Source organism: Phoxinus phoxinus (genome assembly GCF_949152265.1).
Source record: "Phoxinus phoxinus genome assembly, chromosome: 3".
Classification (NCBI taxonomy): domain Eukaryota; kingdom Metazoa; phylum Chordata; class Actinopteri; order Cypriniformes; family Leuciscidae; genus Phoxinus; species Phoxinus phoxinus.
The window spans coordinates 36,561,803-36,583,744 of NC_136878.1; the positions used below are offsets into that span (position 1 = coordinate 36,561,803).

The 21,942-nt window shown below is 40.5% G+C and overlaps 1 protein-coding gene across 1 annotated transcript in view; it reads right to left on the minus strand.

The window, feature by feature from the left end:
- Positions 1 to 20,864, minus strand: part of LOC306994873 (uncharacterized protein) — a 22,555-nt gene extending 1,691 nt beyond the window's left edge. Inside the window, exons 1-10 of the mRNA XM_079605811.1 lie at positions 20,828 to 20,864; positions 20,199 to 20,429; positions 6,040 to 6,214; positions 5,590 to 5,824; positions 4,914 to 5,008; positions 4,603 to 4,802; positions 3,960 to 4,038; positions 3,675 to 3,853; positions 1,971 to 2,294; positions 1,205 to 1,603 (exon numbers count right to left, since the gene is read on the minus strand). Coding sequence (XP_079461937.1) covers positions 1,205 to 1,603; positions 1,971 to 2,294; positions 3,675 to 3,853; positions 3,960 to 4,038; positions 4,603 to 4,802; positions 4,914 to 5,008; positions 5,590 to 5,824; positions 6,040 to 6,214; positions 20,199 to 20,416 — 1,904 coding nt within the window. The 5' untranslated portion in view covers positions 20,417 to 20,429; positions 20,828 to 20,864. The remainder of the gene's footprint in view (positions 1 to 1,204; positions 1,604 to 1,970; positions 2,295 to 3,674; positions 3,854 to 3,959; positions 4,039 to 4,602; positions 4,803 to 4,913; positions 5,009 to 5,589; positions 5,825 to 6,039; positions 6,215 to 20,198; positions 20,430 to 20,827) is intronic.
- Between the last annotated feature and the right edge of the window lie 1,078 nt (positions 20,865 to 21,942).

Here is a 21,942-nt window from a genome sequence, read left to right on the forward strand (position 1 = left end):
AGGCTTGGCACAACATGAGGATGAGTAAATTATGACAGGATTTTCATTTTTAATGTTGACTGCATTCATCAAGCTTAATTATGCAACCCAATCATCCAGTTTATTTTGCTTTATGGCAAATATTGACAAGAACTACACGCCCACATTTGATCCCAAGCTACGCTGTTCTAACAATTTAGACACCTATATTCTGACATTATTTGGTGGGTTTTTTGTTTTTGTTATCATATCTTTTAACCTTAAGTCTTGATAATTTGATAAGCAAAGGCCTCTAAACTATCAACATGATAAAAACGGAAAAATCTACACAATCTACTGCATGCCTTCTGTTGTCTGATTGATAGTTTCCATTTTTGTAGTAAGTAAAAAATGTCCAACTAATGTTGTGGTACACATGTCTTTTTGCTGTAAAATCTTTACTGATTATTCATAAAATAAACATTGAAGCAATTTAGGTTTACTTGATTATACATCCCATGTTAAAAAAAAATATCAAATTTGATCCATCAGGCTTTTAAGGAATGTTTATTTGTACATCACTCAATCCTATGAGCTACAAAAGCCTGATGGGTCAAATATAACCTTTTTTAGTCTTTTTTAAAATGTTGTGTTTACCAACTATTCCTTTTCAAAAAAACTATATTTTTTCTGACTATTATTTCATACATCAAGCTTTACAGGGTTAACTTTTTTTTATTTTTCTTGCAAAGAAAATGAGAATGAGTTTTTTTTGCAAACCTCATAAAATAAATTCTAAATAATTATATTTAATTTGACCTCTTAAGATGGAGAAACACTATTTAAGTGATTTGACGTGACTTTTTTTAATGATACTTGGTTTAAAAAAAAAGTTAAAAAAAAGAAATAAAAAATAAAAAAAGAATTTCAATTCCTGTTTTGTATATTCTTGGAATGAGCTCTTTATTTCCCTATAATAGGACAATTAAAATAAAAAATTAAATGACTATAGATGAAATATGATGAATTCGTTTTTGACAATAATATGATTAATATATTAACATAATTTTCTTTTGAATATGTAGTGCATTCTTTTTCAAAGCAATCATTTTGCACAAAATCTTTTAGGGAAAACATTAAATCTCACATAACTTTCTTTCACAGCCATAATAATAAAGCATTTAAAAGAAGGAAAATATAATTATTTTAACCCTTTTGTGATGTTATGGTTTCCTTCATAATTCACCTGCTTGAGTGCAGGTATTCATCCCGTGCCGTCTTCTTTGTGACTGGACTACTGTGGCAGCGCCCCCTAGAGGTGATGGCTGTCACAGTGCAGGTGTATGCTGTGTTGGCAGACAGGCGGCGAGCAGCGTATGCCCTCTCTGTACCCACGTACACGACACACCCATTCATATGTAGCTCGTATTTGAAGAGTCTCCCCAAAGGAGCAACTGGAAATCCCCAGTTTATCTGTAGTTCATGCCGTCCCAGGACAACTACGGTCAGAGCAGAAGGAGCATGATCTTGACCGTCTGCTGTTCTCACCTCAGTTACTGCTCTAGGACTCTCGGTGTCCCCTGGACTGAGTGAACTCACACTTAGTTTATAGGAGGTAGCGGGAGATAAACCGCTCACTGTAGCCCTGTAAGACAAAAAACAATTACACTGCAGTAACATTGCAAGACTATATTGATTTTGTAATAACAGCAAAATAAACAAAACCAACATGCAGCACACACGTTTTTTGAACATCACTGAATCTCTTCATTTTGTTATAAAAACAAACAATGCAACTTAAAGGTGATGTGTGACTTTAATGTAAAAAAAAAAAAACACTATGCAAAAAATGCCTTGGCAACTCATTTTAATTCCATAAATTAATGGAGTAAAACAAACATCAAGAAAAATGGGTGAAACAGGGTATTATCCTCTGAGAATTTATTTGTGACACAATTGAATAGACCCACTTCACCTTTAACATGTTATAATGAAAGACTGGTCTGACCCACCCCAGATGAGTGGTGGATTTCAGCAGTGTGTCATTACAGTAGATCTGGTATGATTTGGGTTTGACTCTTCCCTCTGGCTCAATCCAGCAAAGGCGTACATGTGTAGCTGTAGAGCCAATCACACAGAGCTCTCGTGGAGGTTCAAGTCTTATGTCCAGCTGCTCAGGATCAATAACAACAGGTTCACTGAAAGGACTAATGTCACCATCAGGTGTAGACAGACTGAGCTGTAGGGAGAGGGGCTTCATAGATTGGTTGGGAAAACCAGGTAAGGTCACCTGACATAACAGGCCATGGTACAGCATTACATCTCTGTCAACGAGACTGGAAACACAAAGAAAAAATAATGGACATTAAAAAAGGTGGATGTAAAATTATTAAAGATGCACTGTGCAGGATATTCAGTTACTGACAAACTGGGCAGAACATCGCCAGAACCGTAAGCAAATTGTGTTACCATGCATAAACAAACTTTTTTACTGTATATGAAAGAACAGTTACGCTAATAGTTAGATGACTGGCTGTAATTTGTGAGCGAGTTTAGCCATCTTTAGTCTAGCTCGCTAATAATTATGTCATAATAAAAACATAATTACAATGCCTCATAATCTGACTGGAATTACAGATGGCAGTCAATAAGGCAATAGCAACATTAGCTAATTGTTTTAGCGTAGAGACATGACAACTTAGCAGAGATTGCAGAGCTTCAGACACAGACGATAAAGTCTCGGTTGCAGCGAAATGTCCCAAGCACAGGATTTCAGGAAAACAAAAAAATTACAGGCACAGGACCAAATTATTATTATTATTATTTTGGATAATCTTGCATAGTGCACCTTAAAGTAATATAAGCAGGGAATCCAAATCGAATCAATAAAGTTAACCTAAAGGGGGAACATCATACAATTTTTTCCACTTCCCACTTATGCTATATAAGGTGTTTTGTGTCAAAAACAATTATAATATAGTTTGCGGTGCCTCATCCTTAAATAGAAACATAGCTTCACTTCAGAAGGCGAAGTATTTAACCAAAAACTTTGGAACAATGGAAAATGAAGTATACAAATGCTAACTCATTTTGAGGTTTTAGGACTGTAGCACTCCGTGGTCTTTTAAGGAGGGAGTTAAGTGGAGTTGTGCAGCATGATTTATATACAGTAGCCTATATATATATAATAATAAAAAAACATTTCTTATACTAACGCCGTCCTTTGGATGAGACGTAAAACCGAGGTCCTGACTCTCTGTGGTCATTAAAAATCCCATGGCACTTCTCGTAAAGAGTAGGGGTGTAACTCCGGTGTCCTGGCCACATTCCACCCATTGGCCCTTACCAATCATGCCCACCTAATAATCCCCATCCACCGAATTGGGTATATCACTCTCTCTCCCAGGGGCATAGAATTTAGTAGGGACGCTACTAGACGTGTCCCTACCAATATCCAGTGACACTGCTATATCCCTAGCAATAATTTCGATCAAAACTTTAAATATTTATATATTGATGTCCCCGTCCCCACCAATTTCAAAATCAAACCTACGCCACTGCATAGCTGGTGTGCGGTGAGCGCACTGGCGCCGTTGTACTGTGGCGTACAGTAGTACAAATGAAAGCGCTATATAAATGCCGTATTCTTATTCTACTGTATATGACATAAATGGAAAATATCTAGTCAAGGTAACATCTTGCTGTGGAAGCTTAACCTGTATGTGACCTCCAGGCCGCTCTCAGGTTCACACCTCTCCCATGATACAGTGCAGCTTGTTGATGAGAGGTTTGTAACCTTCACTGGAGGTGGTTTGGATAAATGCTCCAGTCTCCTGAGACACATGTTGACCTCCTCCTGAAGTTCTGGCCCAGTGGATGGCGACACAGAGAGCAACTGACAGCAGATTAAAAGAAAAAAAAAAAGGTTTCTTCATAAATGTATCATATACACAATATACCAACACAGCACAGCTGCATTATGAACACAATAATCATGAAACCTTTAGCTGCTCAAGCAGAGGATAATGCATCCTGACAGGAATCACTCCACTCGGCCGGGACACCAGCACTCGCACTGTCCTGTTGGACAGAAATAGGGGGAAATAACAGAAATAACAATGCTATGCTAGGATGTTAAGAGTGAGTTGTTTAACACCAGACAACCATCTAAACCAGAAGCAAATATATTAGCCATCTTAACCTCAGAAAATTACTCTAAATTGAAATGCTAAAAAACCCCACATAAAATCAAGATGTAAACTGCAACCAAATAAATAACTATTGTTCTTTTTGAATAGCATTACAGTTATTGAGATTTCTGGAATCACAAAATGAAATATGGTTAATCCATTTAATTTATCAATACTCAATACATTAACATTTACATTAACAACAGTTTCTGTTTTGTGTTGGACAAAGGGGGGCCTTTGAGTCAAAACTCCTGTCAAATTAAATATTCATGTGCTTAGTAGAGTGGCGGAATGTGTGTGTATATTGTCTTAAAATGTCTGTTTCTTATGGCAGAGAACAACTACCATTAATAAGTGTTACAAGCTATGTTATTATCTTTATCTCTACTTTTTTAAATAATTCCTTAGATAGTCATTACATACAACACTAACTAAAGTTAATCAAATAACCTACATAGCAGCAAACCAGATACTGTCTGCTTCTGGGCTCTGCAACAGCTGTAAAAGACCATCCAGCAAAGCAGGGATAGAAGTGCTTTCCATCAGCAGAGCATGGCCGTCTTCATCATTTGCTAAGCAGCTCAGAGCAAAGCATGCCGTTTGGCCCATCTCCACTCCTGGCCCGCTCGACAGCAGAGCCTGCAGTCGGCTGACCTTGTGGCAAATTCTAAAATTATGCTCATAATTGATGTTTAATTGATTGAGATTTTAACATGATCCAGTTGCCAAGCATTTAAGACCTGGAGATAATTTGTAAGCTTGTACCAACTGATGCTCTTTGGCCTCTCTCAGAATAAGGATCTTGGCCTGTCGGCTCCCACATAGACGCCCAACAGCAAATGCTGCATTCATGGCTGTGTCTGCAATAAATATATATATATATGTTATTGACTCATTTCACATTTTACTGAGATTCAAAATTCTAAATAAATTAATATGAGACTTTATCTTAGAAATGTATGGCTGTTAATAGATTAAAATAAATAATGATTATTAATCATAATCGATTTGATATGACATAAACCTTTTTGAATTCTGAAGATGCAATTACAGCACAATGTGCCCATAACTGTATGCTTTTCTTTTTGTTCCGTTGGCTAACTGATTTTAAGGTTCTTTTACACAAATAAAATAATCATAAAACGTGAGAAAAAAAATCTGATGGTTTACTAAGAATGAGGGAGCCATATATAAAAATAATAATATATTAGACCCTGTAGTAGAGTAAGTAACCACCTAGAACTTGCAACAACCACCTAACAATACCTAAGGATCCACCCAGGACCACCTTAGCTACCACATAGGAATGCCCTGGGGCTGGCGACCCCCAACAACCATTTGGGGGAACTAAGGAAAAACATTTTCATCAGAAAATGTAAATATCATTAATGATGCTGTTGTTGGTGTTATGTTAACACAATCAGTTTTTTTCTACACTGACCTTTGTGGCTACATGATAAGCATTGTGCCAAACGTCTGAAGGTCTTGAAGGCAGATGAATGGGATAAAACCTTTTCACAGGTTTCTTCACACAGGGACAGTCGTGCAAGAACAAGTGCTGCAGAGTTAACTGTATTCTCTCTGTCATTCTCCAGGAGAACAGATAAGCTCTCAAGGACCTCATTGAACACACGTTGGTTCTGAAGTAACCACATCCGCCCTGATGCAGTTTCAACCTAAATCATAAAGAACACAAAGAGCTTTAGGACACAACAATATGTCCGTTGGTGTGACAAGTAAAGGCTAAAACAACAAATATTGTCTCTATCTTCTAATGTATCATGTGAAGTCTAGCTGTCATGTCAAGCTACCCAAAACGGGATTAATTACAGAGGAAATAAACAAACATTTAAAATGCTGCAGCATGCATTCTATTGTTAAACAGACATACTAATGAGGCTATGGCTGCAGCAGCATTCATCACAACATCAGATTCATCTTCAGTCAGCATCTGAGCAAGGTCACATATGAGATTGTTGTCCTCTTCAGTCCCCTTCTGAAGTTTCAGCATCATGAGTTCATTCTCCAGCAGGACCCCAAAGATACAAGCTGCAGTACTGCTCAGCCTGCAGAAATAAACAAAAACGGCACAGAATTGGTCCATCGACTCTCATGTCCACTAACTCATTTTAATATACTTTTGTGAATAACAACAACAATTATTTTTATTGTAATGCGTAAAATATAATAATATAATATAATCAGTATTGGGGAAAGTAATGCATTACAATCCGCGCCACCCACGCACTCAGTTATTTATTTATTTATTTATCTCTCACGCGCCCGCGCCTTTGAGTTCATAAAAAGCCCAGGTGAGTAAGAATCAGTCAACAAACACGGTGAGTAATGTCTTGTCCTGTTATTGTCACCTGCACTTGATCTGCATAGCCTTCTCTGTCGGCAATATAGGATTTATATGTGATAAATGCAAGGAGACAGTCAGGCTGACGGAGAAGATTTCAGAACTAGAGACACGCATCCAAACTTTAATTGAGAATAGTAAGAGAACTAGAGCTTTAGATACTATTTTGAATGCGCCTAGCATAGTGAACGGCTGAAGTAGACCCCGTGCATCAGGACAAATGGGTGACAGTGAGGGATCGCTCTAGTCGCGGATCAAAAAAACACTTTTCCGTTCCGATTACCATAACAAACAAATCGATTTGCCGATTTGCTCTGGCCCCCTTCCTGTTCGCAGGAGTGATGAGATAGTTAGTAGATTGTGTTCACTCAATGGCTGGCTGTCGAAGTGGTGTCCGCTTAATAATATACAGTATAATTCATAGACAATTGGAAAAGTTTTTGGGGCAAACCTGACCTGTTGAAAAGAGATAGTCATCCCTCCTGGGATGGTGCTACTCTTCTCTCTAGTAATTTAGCTCATAGTCTTAGAGATAAAACATGACAAATTGGGCACCAGGTCAGGAAGCAGACAGACTGGCTTAACCGACCGTCTGCTAGCGGCCTCTTGTAACCAAGGTCAGATAAATCCCATCACATAGAGCCTCTTTCACCTAGATATCATCACATAGAGATTGTGTCTGTTCTCCGAATTTGGAATCCAAAAAACATCCAAAACATTTTTAAAGGTTAAAAATGTAATTGATGTTCAACAAATAAAAAACAGATATAATACAAATGACCACATGATAAAGCTTGGGTTGCTGAATATTCAATCCCTTACTTCAAAACCACTAAGGAGTTAATAGTTAATGATATGATTTCAGATTATAAACTAGATGTGCTGTGTTTGACAGAAAACTGGCTAAAACCAAACGATTACATTACTTTAAATTAGTCAACCCCACAAGATTACGGTTTTAAACATGAACCTCGTCTAAAACGCAAAGGAGGAGGTGTTGTAGTAATAGTAATATTTTCAAAATGACTAAGAAATCTAGTTTTAAATATATTTACTTTGAAGTGTTGGTGCTTAATGTAAAAATATATAGTGTAAACGATAAATCACGTTTGAGAATTCTGCTGGCTATCTGCGGGCTAAATCACCATAAAGATTTTATCAAAGAATTTGCGGACTTTCTATCAGAATTAGTATTGGCTGCAGATAAAGTACTAATTGTTGGTGATTTTAATTTACACATAGATAATGAAAAAGATGCATTGGGATTGGCATTTAAAGACATTGTAAACTCAATTGGAGTTAGACAACACGTGTCAGGACCTACTCATTGCCGTAATCATACCCTAGATCTAATACTATCACATGGAATAGATGTTGATGCCGTTGAAATACTGCAGCAGAGCGATGACATCTCAGATCATTATCTAGTCTCGTGTAAATTACATTTAGCCAAGGCTGCAAAGCCGACTCCATGTTATAAATATGTTAGACCTATCACTTCTGCCACTAAAGATTGCTTTATCAATGATCTTTCTAATCAGTTTCATCATCTCAGCATCCCGGATAGCTTAGAAGAACTTGATATTGCAACAGAAACTTTCTGTTTCTGTTAGAGGTATTTCTAGTTAGAGATATTTCGGATTTCATGGAAGGAGAGCTCGATTGCTTAAAGAGAGGCTTTAAAACCTGCTAGATCTGCTTATTTTTCAACCCTATTAGAAGAAAATAAACACAATCAGGTATTTATTTGAAACAGTGGGTAAACTAACAAAAAAGAAAGCTTCAAGCCCAGAAGTTTCAAAGCAACACAGCAGTAATGACTTTATGAACTTCTTCACTTATAGGATCGATAATATCAGGGACAAAATTATAACACTGCAACCGTCTACTACAGTATCGCATCAGGAAGTGCATTGTAGTCTCCCTGAGGAAAATTTTTATTAATTTGTTGCTAGAGGAGAGGAAGTATTTTGCAAACTCGTTAAATCATCTAAATCGACAACGTGTATGTTAGACCCTATACCGACTAAGCGAAAGAGATGCTTCCAGATGTCATAGATCCTCTTCTTAATATCATTAATTTGTCTTTGTCTCTAGGATACGTACCAAAAACCTTTAAGCTGGCTATGATTAAACCACTTGTTAAAAAAACGCATCTTGGTCATACAAAATTTGTAAATTACAGGCCGATCTCGAATCTGCCTTTTCTGTCAAAGAAATTAGAAAAAGCAGTATCCTCACAACTGTGTTCCTTTCTAGAAAGAAATTATTTCTGCGAGGATTTCCAGTCTGTATTTAGACCGTACCATAGTACCGAGGCAGCTCTCGTTAGAGTCACAAGTGATTTGCTCTTATCATCCGATCGTGGTTGTATCTCTATTTTAGTGTTACTCTATCTTAGTGCTGCATTTGACATCATTGACCACCCTTTTAAATAGACTAGAAAGATATATTGGCAGTAGTGGAATTGCACTAGCATGGTTTAAATCATACTTATCTGACCGTTATCAGTTTGTAGTAAATTAAGAGATGTCTTATTGATCACAAGTTCAGTATGGCGTACCACAAGGCTCAGTAGTACTAGGACCGCTGCTGTTCACTCTGTATATGCTACCATTAGGAGATATCATTAGTAAAGATGGAATTAGCTTTCACTGTTATGCCAACAATACTCAGCTGTATATTTCTTCAAAATCAAAGAACAAAACCTACCAATTCACAAAATTAACGGAATGCATAGCTGATATAAAAAATTGGATGACAAGTAATTTCCTACAAATAATTTCGGAAAAAACAGAGATTCTAATTATTGGACAAAAAACTTCCACACGTAATTGTCACGGTTGATAATTCATTGTTTCCTCTGTGTCGCATGTCACTGTTTGTTTACATGTCTGTGAGTTTGCGTGAGTGGGCGTTGTCCCGCTAACGTGTTTGTTCAGTGCTCCAGCTGTCTGCAATCATCTCATTCCCCTCCTCAGCTGTTTCCCATTACCATTCTCTACATATACTCACTCATCTCTCCATTCCAGTGTCCATCCGTTGCTTGCAGTTCCTCGTGTTGTTCGTGCTGTCTTCCGGGTTTTTGTCGCCGTCCTCTGTGGATGTTTTCCTGCGGTTTCACCGCACCCGAGCACCGATCACCGAGCACTGAGCACCGAGCACCAGACCATCGAAGTCCCTGTGTGACCGAGCCTGAGCGTCATCCCCAGAGTATTCCGTCAGCCCTGTGGCCAGAGAAGCGTCTTCGCGAGTTCAACCAGAGAAGGATCTTCCTCACTGACTTTGAGTGTTATTCATTGTATTGAGTGTAGAGTCCAAATAAACACTTGTTCACCTGCTATTGCTTCCAGTGATTTGTCATGACAGAACGGATGGACCCTGAAACGGGAGCAGCGGGTGATTCTTCTGCTTCATTGGAGGAATTCATTCGCGTGTGCATCGGTCGGATGGATGCACAGGATCGCAACCAGGGGGAGACTGGACGTGCTATTCAGGCTCGTCACACAGGTGTCCGAGCTCACCCAGCGATTCTATCAGCTGCAACCTCCCACTGCCCCAGCATCCCCGGAAGCACTTGCGGTTCCCCCCACACCAGCTGTGCCTCTCTCCCAGTCTGAGCCCCGATTGCCCACTCCTGAGCTGTACTCCGGTGAGCCTAACCTTTGTCGTTTGTTTCTAACACGTTGCAGTATGCATTTCTCATTACAGCCCAGAACTTTTGAGAGAGAGGAGGCTAAGGTGGCATTCGTGCTCACGCTGCTGACTGGGAGAGCAGCGCTTTGGGGAACGGCAGTGTGGGAGAACCACAACCAGTGCTGCTCCTCGTTCCAGGCACTCGCGGCGGAGATGAGACGTGTCTTTGATCGAGCTGTCGCGGGGAGGGAAGCTGCCAGGGTTTTGGCGGATCTACACCAAGGAGATCGTTCCGTATCGGATTATTCCATCGAGTTTAAGACCCTGGCGGCCGAGTGTCGCTGGAACGAGGAGAGGCAGTGGGACCATTTCCTGCATGGGCTGGCCGAACGTGTCCAGAGAGAGATCTACGCCCTGGACCTCCCATCCTCTCTCAACGAGCTCATGGATCTGGCCTTGAGGGTGGACGCCCGACTGTCTCGGATTGGTCAGAGGACGTCACCCAACCCGGTTCGCGGCGGGATGGAGAACCAGCGGTCCAGTGGCCTGGACGCGTTCGGTCCCCCCGATCCCGAGCCCATGCAGGTGGGGCGAGCTCGGCTTTCCCGGGAGGAGAGAGAAAGGTGGAGATCCCAGGGCCTTTGTCTGTACTGTGGTGGCGCCGGACATTTTGCTCATAGTTGTCCGGTAAAAGGCCCAGCCCGATAGTAAGTATGAGGCTACTATCGGGTGGGATCTCCGCAGGAAAGACCTCATCCACTTCCACCATCCTCCCGGTAAGACTGAGATGGTCTACCCAGGATCACCACTGCAGTGCACTCATAGACTCTGGAGCTGAAGGTAACTTCATGGATCACCGGTTTGCACTACAGTTACAGATTCCCCTCCGAACACTTCCCCAGAGAATCACTGTCAATGCGCTCAACGGACAAACACTACCTACTATCTCTCAAGCTACCGAAAGACTTACCCTCATCACATCAGGAAATCATGCCGAAACCATTTCATTTTACATTACGGACTCACAACTCACACCCATAGTTTTAGGACACCCCTGGCTTAGCTTGCACAACCCACGTATCGACTGGAAAGGCAGAACCATCTCAGCTTGGAGCACTGAGTGTCATAAGTCGTGTCTAGTGTCCGCTTGTTCTGTTGTTTCTGTCCCTGTGTTTCAGGAGGAAGCCGTGGACTTATCAAACGTGCCCGAGGAGTACCGGGACCTGAGTGAAGTGTTCAGTAAGTCAAGGGCTGCTTCTCTCCGTCCGCATCGTCCCTATGACTGTGCAATAGATATTATGCCAGGTAAGTCTCCGCCTAAGGGCAAGATCTATTCGCTCTCAGTTCCGGAGAGGGAGGCTATGGAGAAATATATTTCTGATTCTCTGGCAACCGGGTTCATCCGCCCTTCCTCTTCTCCAGCGGGGGCGGGGTTCTTTTTTGTGGGGAAGAAAGACGGATCTCTTCGACCTTGCATTGATTACCGAGGGTTGAATAACATCACGGTAAAGAATACTTATCCTTTGCCGTTGATGTCTTCAGCCTTCGAGAGGTTGCAGGGAGCCTCACTCTTCACAAAACTGGACTTGCGTAATGCTTATCATTTGGTCCGCATCAGGAAGGGGGATGAATGGAAGACTGCTTTTAACACCCCTAGGGGGCATTTTGAATATTTGGTTATGCCTTTTGGGCTTTCCAATAGTCCCGCAGTCTTCCAGGCACTAGTCAATGATGTGTTGCGAGACATGATCGATCAATTCATATATGTTTACCTGGATGACATATAGATTTTTTCTTCGTCTCTCCAGGAACACGTGCAACATGTACGACTAGTGCTTCAAAGGTTGTTAGAGAATGGGCTTTTTGTCAAGGCGGTGAAATGCGTTTTTCATGCACAGTCGGTTCCTTTTCTGGGACACATTGTGTCGGCTGAAGGTATGCTGATGGATCCTGACAAGGTTAAGGCTGTGGTAGAGTGGTCAATCCCAGATTCCCGCAAGGCCCTGCAGCGGTTTTTGGGATTCGCCAACTTCTATCGGCGTTTTATTCGCAATTTCAGCCAACTAGCCGCACCTCTGACTGCCTTGACCTCTCCCAAAACTGCGTTCAGGTGGTCAGACGCAGCTGAGGCTGTGTTTGCCAAACTTAAGAGCTGCTTTGTTTCAGCTCCCATCTTAATTGCCCCTGATGCTTCACGTCAGTTTGTGGTAGAGGTCGATGCGTCAGAGGTGGGGGTAGGTGCAGTGCTTTCACAACGCTCTCCTTCAGACGACAGAATGCATCCCTGCGCGTTTTTGTCACATCGATTATCCCCTGCTGAACGAAATGATGACATTGGTAACTGTGAGTTGTTGGCAGTCAAGCTAGCATTGGAGGAATGGCGTCACTGGTTGGAGGGTTCAGGGGTACCCTTTATAGTCTGGACTGACCACAAGAATTTGGAGTACATTAGAACCGCCAAAAGATTGAACTCCAGGCAGGCTCGGTGGGCACTTTTTTTCGGCCGTTTCGATTTTACTCTTTCCTATCGTCCGGGTTCCAAGAACATCAAACCCGATTCTTTGTCGCGTATTTTTGATCGTCCAGAACACGAAGCTACTCCCGAGCGCATTTTTCCGGAGACCCTAATTATCTCTGCGCTCACTTGGGAGGTCGAATCGAAGGTCAAGAAGGCCTTAGAAGGGGTAACGCCTCCGATCCGGTGTCCACCTAACCGCTTATTTGTGCCGGAGGGATTACAATCAGACGTTATCCAGTGGGGTCATTGTTCCAGTCTAGCTTGCCATCCAGGGGTGAGTCGTACCATATTTCTTGTTAAGCAGCGATTCTGGTGGCCTCTTATGGCTCGTGATGTTCACAATTTTGTTTTGGCTTGCTCTAGTTGTGCCATTGGTAAGTCGTCCAATCTACCCCCAGATGGGTTACTTCAACCGCTGTCGGTGCCTTCGAGACCCTGGTCCCACATCGCTCTAGATTTTATCACCGCCCTCCCACCCTCCCAGGGTAACACGGTAGTTTTGACCGTGGTGGACCGGTTCTCGAAGGCAGCCCACTTTATTCCCTTGCCCAAATTACCTTCAGCCAAGGACATGGGCGTAGGTTTAGGGGGGGACGCTAGGTACTAGTCCCAATCAATATTTTAAAATGACAAAATTGTCCCCACCAATATTTGTGAGAGAATTACGAGGCGGCCGCCTCAGTCAAATTAGGTGCCGCCTCCGGCTCTCGACAAAACTCGGATAGACAGTCACATGCTCAGATACAATTTTTCCACTGTGACGGTTCTGTTGGGTCCCTGTGTCCATTCTGTCCTGTGTCCATCAAACATATTACATGCGCTTCTTGAGGCACACGCGCGCGGTGCCGCGGTCTCTTGCTCTCTCTTCCTCTCTGCCGTGCACGCGCTACTGTTGAAGATTTTATTATTTAGGAAATAAGTAATTCAGCTATATATTTGTACACCATTATTTCCCTGTGTGTGTCTTTGGTTTGACTTTTGGGGGGCTTACAGAATGGACAGAATGCTGATGCAGCAGTGGATTCTATTTAAGTTTGTCACATGGTGCAAGACCCTATCTATAGGATGTATGACCATTTTTGGAGGCACTGTATGCATATATGTGAAAAGCTAACCGATGTTCAGGAGTCATCTCCTGCAGGGAGTCATCTCCTGCGGGAGGTTGCTCGGCTTTGTTTTGTTAAATAAAGTCTACAATATTTCTGGCATCAAAGATCTCTGAGAAGTGATTTCATAAAAAGATTGAAACCACAACACTACGCGGTTTGGAGCACAGTATCTGTCTCGCGGGCGCGCTCGCGATTCCGGGAGATTTTAACTAATTCGCGGGCATCAGTGAACCGCTATCAAGATGCGGGAGACTCCCGTGATTTCTGTGTTTCTATACTGAAATAATATCGGCATTATTATTGATTTTCATTAGGCAATTTTTCAGCGCGTGGTGGGAGCGTTGGCGCTAAACATAGCCTACATTTAATAAAATTAGGGGGAAATGCCCTTTATAAAGGTAAAAAATATATATATTCTGATAAGATTGTTTTCCAACATGACGTAATGAAACATTGACAATTTAAGTTTGAAGGGAGTAACGCCTCGGTTTAGGCTATTAAAGAAATGTAATTTTGCCAAAAGAAGAACTTTTAGGCTATTTTAAATAAATGTTATTTTTAAACCACCCTACTACAGTGTGACATTTTACCATATTATCATGCTTAACAACACTGATAATTTGAATAATTGTAATGTGATGATCAGATAGGCTATCTAATTCAGAGAATATCATAGGTTTGGGCGAGTGGATTATTTATTTTTAACAGTGGATTCTGGTGACTCAATGTGCACCCGATTAATGAATTTATCTTTAAAATGTACAACATTTTCTTACGGGTGGGCCCCTCTAGAGAAACCGAGGTCCACCCACAAAAGTACTGTGGAAAACAGAGTAGGCTATATGTTGGTATATGAAAAATACAAGTTAAATTATCTTTTTTATAAAATACATCATCAGAATTTTACCAACTCCGCCTAGTTTTAAGCCAGGAAAAAACCCCTGTTGCATCTATTTGCATCGATTCCCATGGCCAGTACGACAGTACAAGGAACGCCGTCATTTGATTGACTGAAAAAATAAGGCGGTGGTGTGGGGGTGGGATGTCCCCACCAAAGCTGAGACCAAACCTACGCCCTTGGCCAAGGAGACAGCGGTGGCAGTCGTTAACCACGTCTTTCGGTTACATGGCCTCCCGACAGACGTGGTTTCTGACAGGGGACCCCAGTTTGTGTCCAGATTTTGGCGAGAGTTTTGTAGATTGCTGGGGGCGACGGTCAGTCTGTCCTCTGGGTTCCATCCCCAGAGCAATGGTCAAACTGAGAGAGCCAACCAAGATTTGGAAAGAACGTTACGATGTTTGGTCTCCAGGAATCCCTCCTCCTGGAGTCAACAACTTGCTACGGTGGAGTACGCCCACAATACGTTGCCAGTGTCATCCACGGGCCTATCTCCATTTGAGTGTAGTGTAGGGTACCAACCACCTGTTTTTCCTAGTGCTGAATCCGAAGTTGCGGTCTCCTCTGCCCACGCCTTCGTCCAGAGGTGCAGGAGCGCACCAAGGCCAAGGCCGATCGCCACCGGTCAAGGCCTCCCGTTTACGTCGTCGGTTCCAAAGTGTGGCTTTCTACCAAGAACATTCCTCTCCGCTCCGTGTCGAATAAGCTAGCTCCTAAATTCATTGGCCCGTTTTCTGTCACCAAGATTGTTAGTCCGGTGGCAGTCCGCCTCAATCTTCCTCCGGCGTACAGGAGAATTCACCCCGTCTTCCACGTTTCTAAAGTTAAGCCTGTGTTTTTTTCACGTATTAATCCGCCTGTCCCGGTTCCCCCACCGCCGCGACTCGTAGACGGGGAACCATCCTATTCGGTCCGTCGCATCCTGGATTCTAGGCGGAGGGGACGCGGATTTCAGTACTTGGTGGATTGGGAAGGTTACGGTCCGGAGGAGAGGAGTTGGGTTCCTGCTCGTGACATCCTGGATCACTCCCTTATCGATTATTACAATCGACAGGTAAGGAGGTCTGGGAATGCCGTGAGGCATTCCTAGGAGAGGGGGTACTGTCACGGTTGATAATTCATTGTTTCCTCTGTGTCGCGTGTCACCGTTTGTTTACATGTCTGTGAGTTTGCGTGAGTGGGCGTTGTCCCGCTCACGTGTTTGTTCAGTGCTCCAGCTGTCTGCAATCATCTCATTCCCCTCCTCAGCTGTTTCCCATTACCATTCTCTACATATACTCACTCATCTCTCCATTCCAGTGTCCATCCGTTGCTTGCAGTTCCTCGTGTTGTTCGTGCTGTCTTCCGGGTTTTTGTCGCCGTCCTCTGTGGATGTTTTCCTGCTGTTTCACCGCACCCGAGCACCGATCACCGAGCACTGAGCACCGAGCACCAGACCATCGAAGTCCCTGTGTGACCGAGCCTGAGCATCATCCCCAGAGTATTCCGTCAGCCCTGTGGCCAGAGAAGTGTCTTCGCGAGTTCAACCAGAGAAGGATCTTCCTCACTGACTTTGAGTGTTATTCATTGTATTGAGTGTAGAGTCCAAATAAACACTTGTTCACCTGCTATTGCTTCCAGTGATTTGTCATGACAGAAATAACCTAGAATACTGTCTAACACTTGATGGCTGCTCTGTTAAGTCTTCGCCGTTGGTTAGGAACCTGGGTGTGCTCTTTGATACCAATCTTTCATTTGAAAGTCACATGTCTAGTATCCTCATTTTTCCATCTTAAAAATATATCTAAATTACGCCATCTGCTCTCATTGACAAATGCGGAACAATTAGTTCATGCATTCATGACCTCAAGGCTAGATTATTGTAATTTTAAAATATTGCTGATTACTTACAAAGCACTAAATAGTTTAGCTCCGCAGTATTTGAGCGAGCTCTTAACGCATTATAGTCCTTCACGTCTATTGCGATCTCAAAATTCCGGCCAGTTATTAATATCTACGATATCAAAATCGACTGCTGGCGGTAGATACTTTTGCTATTTAGCACCAAAACTTTGGAACAGTCTTCCTAACATTGTCCGGGAAGCAGACACACTCTGTCAGTTCAAAGATAGATTAAAGACACATATCTTTGACCTAGCATTCACATAACTCATTGTAGACTTCCATAATTCAATGTTAGGCTGCATAGATTAGAATAGGAATCATAAGAAGAATGGCATCTACGCTAATTTTAGTGTCTTTGTTTATCCCGAGGTTTTCCCGCAGCTTACGGGATCCAGGCCGTATCCAGATCTGACGAAGGACCTTCGCCTGGACTCGATGACAACACAGTGCTGAAGTGCCAACTAGCCTCTCCCTATGGCGGATCCCTTTACCACTCTACAGATAAAGCGTTGTGGGAAAATTCAGTTCGCGTACCTACCCCGAAGTGATAAAATAAAATAAAATTCTGTATCAAAATGTATAGGCGAGAGAACGGTGTCGTCTTAGCGGCCCCTAATTTAATAACCAATTATAATTTCGACGGAAGTGAATCAATCAAAACTAACTTTAGCTGGAAAATAACATAATTCAAGAACCGCTATAAAGCCAAAACAATCTCTGTTACCTTAAATTATACGTTTATCTCTGTAAAGCTGCTTTGAAACAATCTATATTGTTAAAAGCGCTATATAAATGAAGATGACTTGACTTGACAATATTGCGTTACTCCCTAAAAAAGTAACTAATTGCGTTAGTTACTTTTTATGGAAACCAATGCGTTACGTTACTTTTGCATTACTTTTTTTCACTAGGGCTGGCCTTGCTTGTTTGTTATTTAAAAAAACACACAAAAAAAGTGATATTTTTGGCAAATGTAATGGTCCTTTCACACCAGAAGTGAAATGAATAAGCCTCAGGCTGAAGGAAATGCAAATTCACCTCTGTACAGTAGAAGGTGCAGCTTAAACTAACCGCTTACTGTAGCTGTGCTGCCATCTGGATTGAGACAAACTAAACAACCAAATTACACTTTAAATAATTTTTTTCCAAAGATGGTTTCTGTCATTTTAGGTAGTTTTATCACACTGATGTAAGTTCAAGTGTTCGTTTTTTTTAATAAGTTTGGTTTTAGTTTTAGTTATTTGATGCTATAAAAACGGTAGAGTAACATCATGATTGACAGCTGAGATTGACAGCTTCTATGAGCGAAGTAGTCACTAAGGCATCAACCACTTTTATCGGAATATCTTTTTAATTTCTATAACTGTTTATTTCACACCGACATAATGAGTTGTCCTGCAGTAACTTGCGTTACTTATTTGAAAAAGTAACTCAGATATTTTGTTGTAAATTTAAAAGTAATGCTTTACTTTCATAGTTACTTGAAAAAAGTAATCTGATTACATAACCCGCGTTACTTGTTATGCGTTACCCCTAACACGGAATATAATATATTTTACATTTATTTCGCAGACACATTTATCCAAAGTGACTTATAAATGAGGAATTCAACGATTCACCTTAGAAGACAATAACATAAGTGCTGGCAAAAGTTAGCACTTTTTTAACACCCTCTCCAATGGCTATGAAATTAGCCTTAACAAGACAAAGGAATTAGTAGGAATGGTGATTTGAAAAGACATTTGTTCATGATGGTTCGGAGAAAAACACAAAATGACAATTCTCCAGTAGTAATGAATGCATGAATGCCAAGCTATTATTTTGCATGACTTTGTGTGGCTAATGAAAGTAGGTAAGGGAGTAAGGAATTGTTACAAAACACTCTAAATGTGCTTGATTACTCATGGTTACAGATATACAGAAGGTCCATCTTTACCTCAGCAGGCACGGACTGTTCCTCTCTGCTGGTTTGAGTTCAACCTGAGGACACTGTTTCAATATAAAGGCAAAAGCCAGTAGCTTGCCTTAAATCATTCCACTCTTTCGGCAGAGATAAAGACACTCATTACGTTTTGACCTCTCAACGGACTGCATTTGTAAGAGGTCAAAAGAGAACTGTTGAGCAAGATGACTCTCATAAATCGAACTTTATAGGCCCAACACAATAGGCTGTTGCTGTTACTGAGGCGACCATTTCTAATGACTTCAGCTGTATTTTCAGGGCTGAGGCTTCTTAGATAATACAGTATTTTGTCAAGCATTGTATCCTAATTTAAAGTAAAATAATCAATGCTGCAATCTGAGAGAAAATAAGAATAAGAAGAAATAAGAAAAAAGATCCGCACAAGAATATCGGCCAAAAAACTCACAAAATTTATTTTCCAGAGGCCACAAATAAAGTGCCAACGTGCAAAACTTTTCGGGTTCAACCCTTCATCAGTGCAATGTGTTACGAAGCTCAACACCTGCAGTCACTTATACTCATTACCATAATCAATGTAGCATACAGAAATTTGGTTTTATCCCATATATAGATATTCACATCAATAATCTACATGATTATATATACATATCACAACAATCCTCCATTCCAAAAACATTTTTAGTAACTTTTTTGTAACATTTAAAAAAAAAAATCTGACCATCTGAACATATACTCATTCCCATTATTGAATATCACACAGAGGAAATGTAAATGGATTTTAGACCTAAAATGTCTTTATCCTTTGGGAATGAATAAAGAATATACTCTCAATTGTTTTTGATAAATGTTTTCTATAAGTGTTGTTTATGCATTGCAATGTCTAATCATGTGATGTGTAGGGATGATGATAATAACCTTGTGTGCTATTCAATAACGGGAATGCATGGTTTGAAAAAACTATTTTTTTTGGAATGGAGGATTGTTGTGATATTTATATATAATCATGTAGGTTATTGATGTGAATATCTGTATATGGGATAAAATCAGATTCCGGTATGCATGCTACATTGATTGCGGTAATGAGTATGTAAATGACTGTAGGTGTTGAGCTTGTTAACACATTGTACTGATGAATGGTTGAATCCGAAAATGTTTTGCACTCTTGCACTTTATTTGTGGGCTCTGGAAAATAAATGCAGTGAACTTTTTGGCCAATATCCGTGTGCGGATCTTTTTTCTTATTTTTTTAAATTACTTTTTGCATCTACACACCGCAAGAAGATATCACTCATCAGTTTGGAACTAATGTCTGGCGCTACGCTTGTCCATCTCCTTGTTTCATGACTATAAACATGCATCAAAAGTTCTAATCATTTCTGTAGTGGTAAAATATTTTTTACAATATACACCTTTTTTATCTTTTAGGAATAGCAGATCACTGTCACTAATATTTGCAAAGGAACAGATTGGAATCACTCTTTGACCTCCATCGTGAGCATTTGATGTATAATATCAGATAAATGAGTAATGTGGTGCAGCAGGAGTTCACATTACAGGATCTATACAGTTAATTAGCCAATAGTGTCAATATTCTGCATTTCTATTGTGTCTGACCACTTCAGTTCTAACACGTGTCATTTATAGAATCAAGCTATTGGTTTCACCTGTCTAACATACTGGTTTAACCCATCATATGCTTAAGATTGAAGTACCACTGACCATGAGGCAGATGACTTCAGCAGCTTTCGTAGAACATCTATGCACAATTCTGGATTGCAGTGCTGAAGAACCTTTTCAACAAGTTCACCTTTGTCCTCCCGAGCAAGGTCAACGAGAATTTGCAATGCAGAGGACACATGATCAATGTTTGGACAATGAAGCCAGGTCAAGGGATTGCCGTTATTACATGGAGCTGGACAGCAAGCTGGTGATGACATCTTTCAAAACTCCCTGGTATACAAAAATTAATTTAAAAAAGTAAATTGTAAATGGGAGGAAATAACAATTATTCTCACACACACTAATGCCTTAAAATGTCAGACCATTACCATGGTACAGTACTGAATGATTACCATATTAATTTACATGCCACTGCAAACAATAGCATGGTATTCTGACAGCACCATGTAAAAGATAAAAAAAGTAGAATGGTATGCCCAAAGTGCCACTACCATGGTAATGAAATTCATGTATCCTTGATATTTACATGGCCCTTCCAAAAATATCTTTGTATTCTAAAACATATCCATGTCCAAATACCATGCACAAAACATCATAAAATAATCAGCACAAAAGATAAAATACACATTATTATCTAACAATGAATCTTACTGGCATCGTTTATGTACCTGGATGTCGTCTTGTGTCTTCAAAACCGTTGTGGAGGTTTATAACTGCTCGTTAAAATTAGAGAAGTCTTGAAAACATTTGGCTGGAGATACAGCGAATGAAATAACCACCCTCCCCTCTGGTTCCCACGGTGACGTTTGGCTAAAGGTTATTCACGACATCCTCGTTAGACACACATTAAACTGACCTGCACTGCTTCATTTGAGTTTGTTCAATATTTCAACCTACTACAGCAAAGCCAAAAAGTACACTTAAAGGGATAGTTCACACAAAAATAAAAAATACAAATCTGTTATTTTATACTCGCACTCATGTCATCCCAAAACTGTTTGTCTTTCTTTCATTTGCGGAAGACAAAATTATTTTGGATGGTAACTAGTTTAGTGACAATCAACTTCCATTTATAGATTAAAAACTACGGAAACAAGTTTCTGCCACAAAAACTCTCATTATGAGTTAATGTTATACTATTTAGATAAATTATCATGACAGAATATCTCATTATAATGAGAAAGTTTTTAGTAATTACAATATATCTCTTGTATTGAGAAAGTTTCTCCAAATTACTTGACATCAAACAACTGTTACGAGTCGGATCAGTCAACAAACACGGTGAGTCGTGCCATCTTCACCTGTTATTGTCACTTGCACTGCCTGCCACATGTATAGCATAGCTTTATCTTTTAGCGGGGACGGTTTCACTTGTGATAAATGCAGGGAGACAGTCAGAATGACTGAGAAGATTTCAGAGTTAGAGACACGGGTAACACTTTACAATAAGGTTCATTTATTAAACATTATTTAATGTATTAACTAACATGAACAATACATTTGTTACAGTATTTATGAATCTTTGTTAATGTTAGTTAATATGAATAAAGCTGTTCATTGTTTGTTCATGTTAGTTCACAGTGCATTAACTCATGTTAACAAGATTTTAATAAAGTATTAGTAAATGTCGAAATTAACATTAACAAAGATGAATAAATGCTGTATAAGTGCAGTTCATTATTAGTTAACGTTAACTAATGTAGTTAGCTAATGTTAACTAATGAACCTTATTGTAAAGTGTTACCGAGACACGCATCCAAACTTCGAGGATAGTAAGTATGCA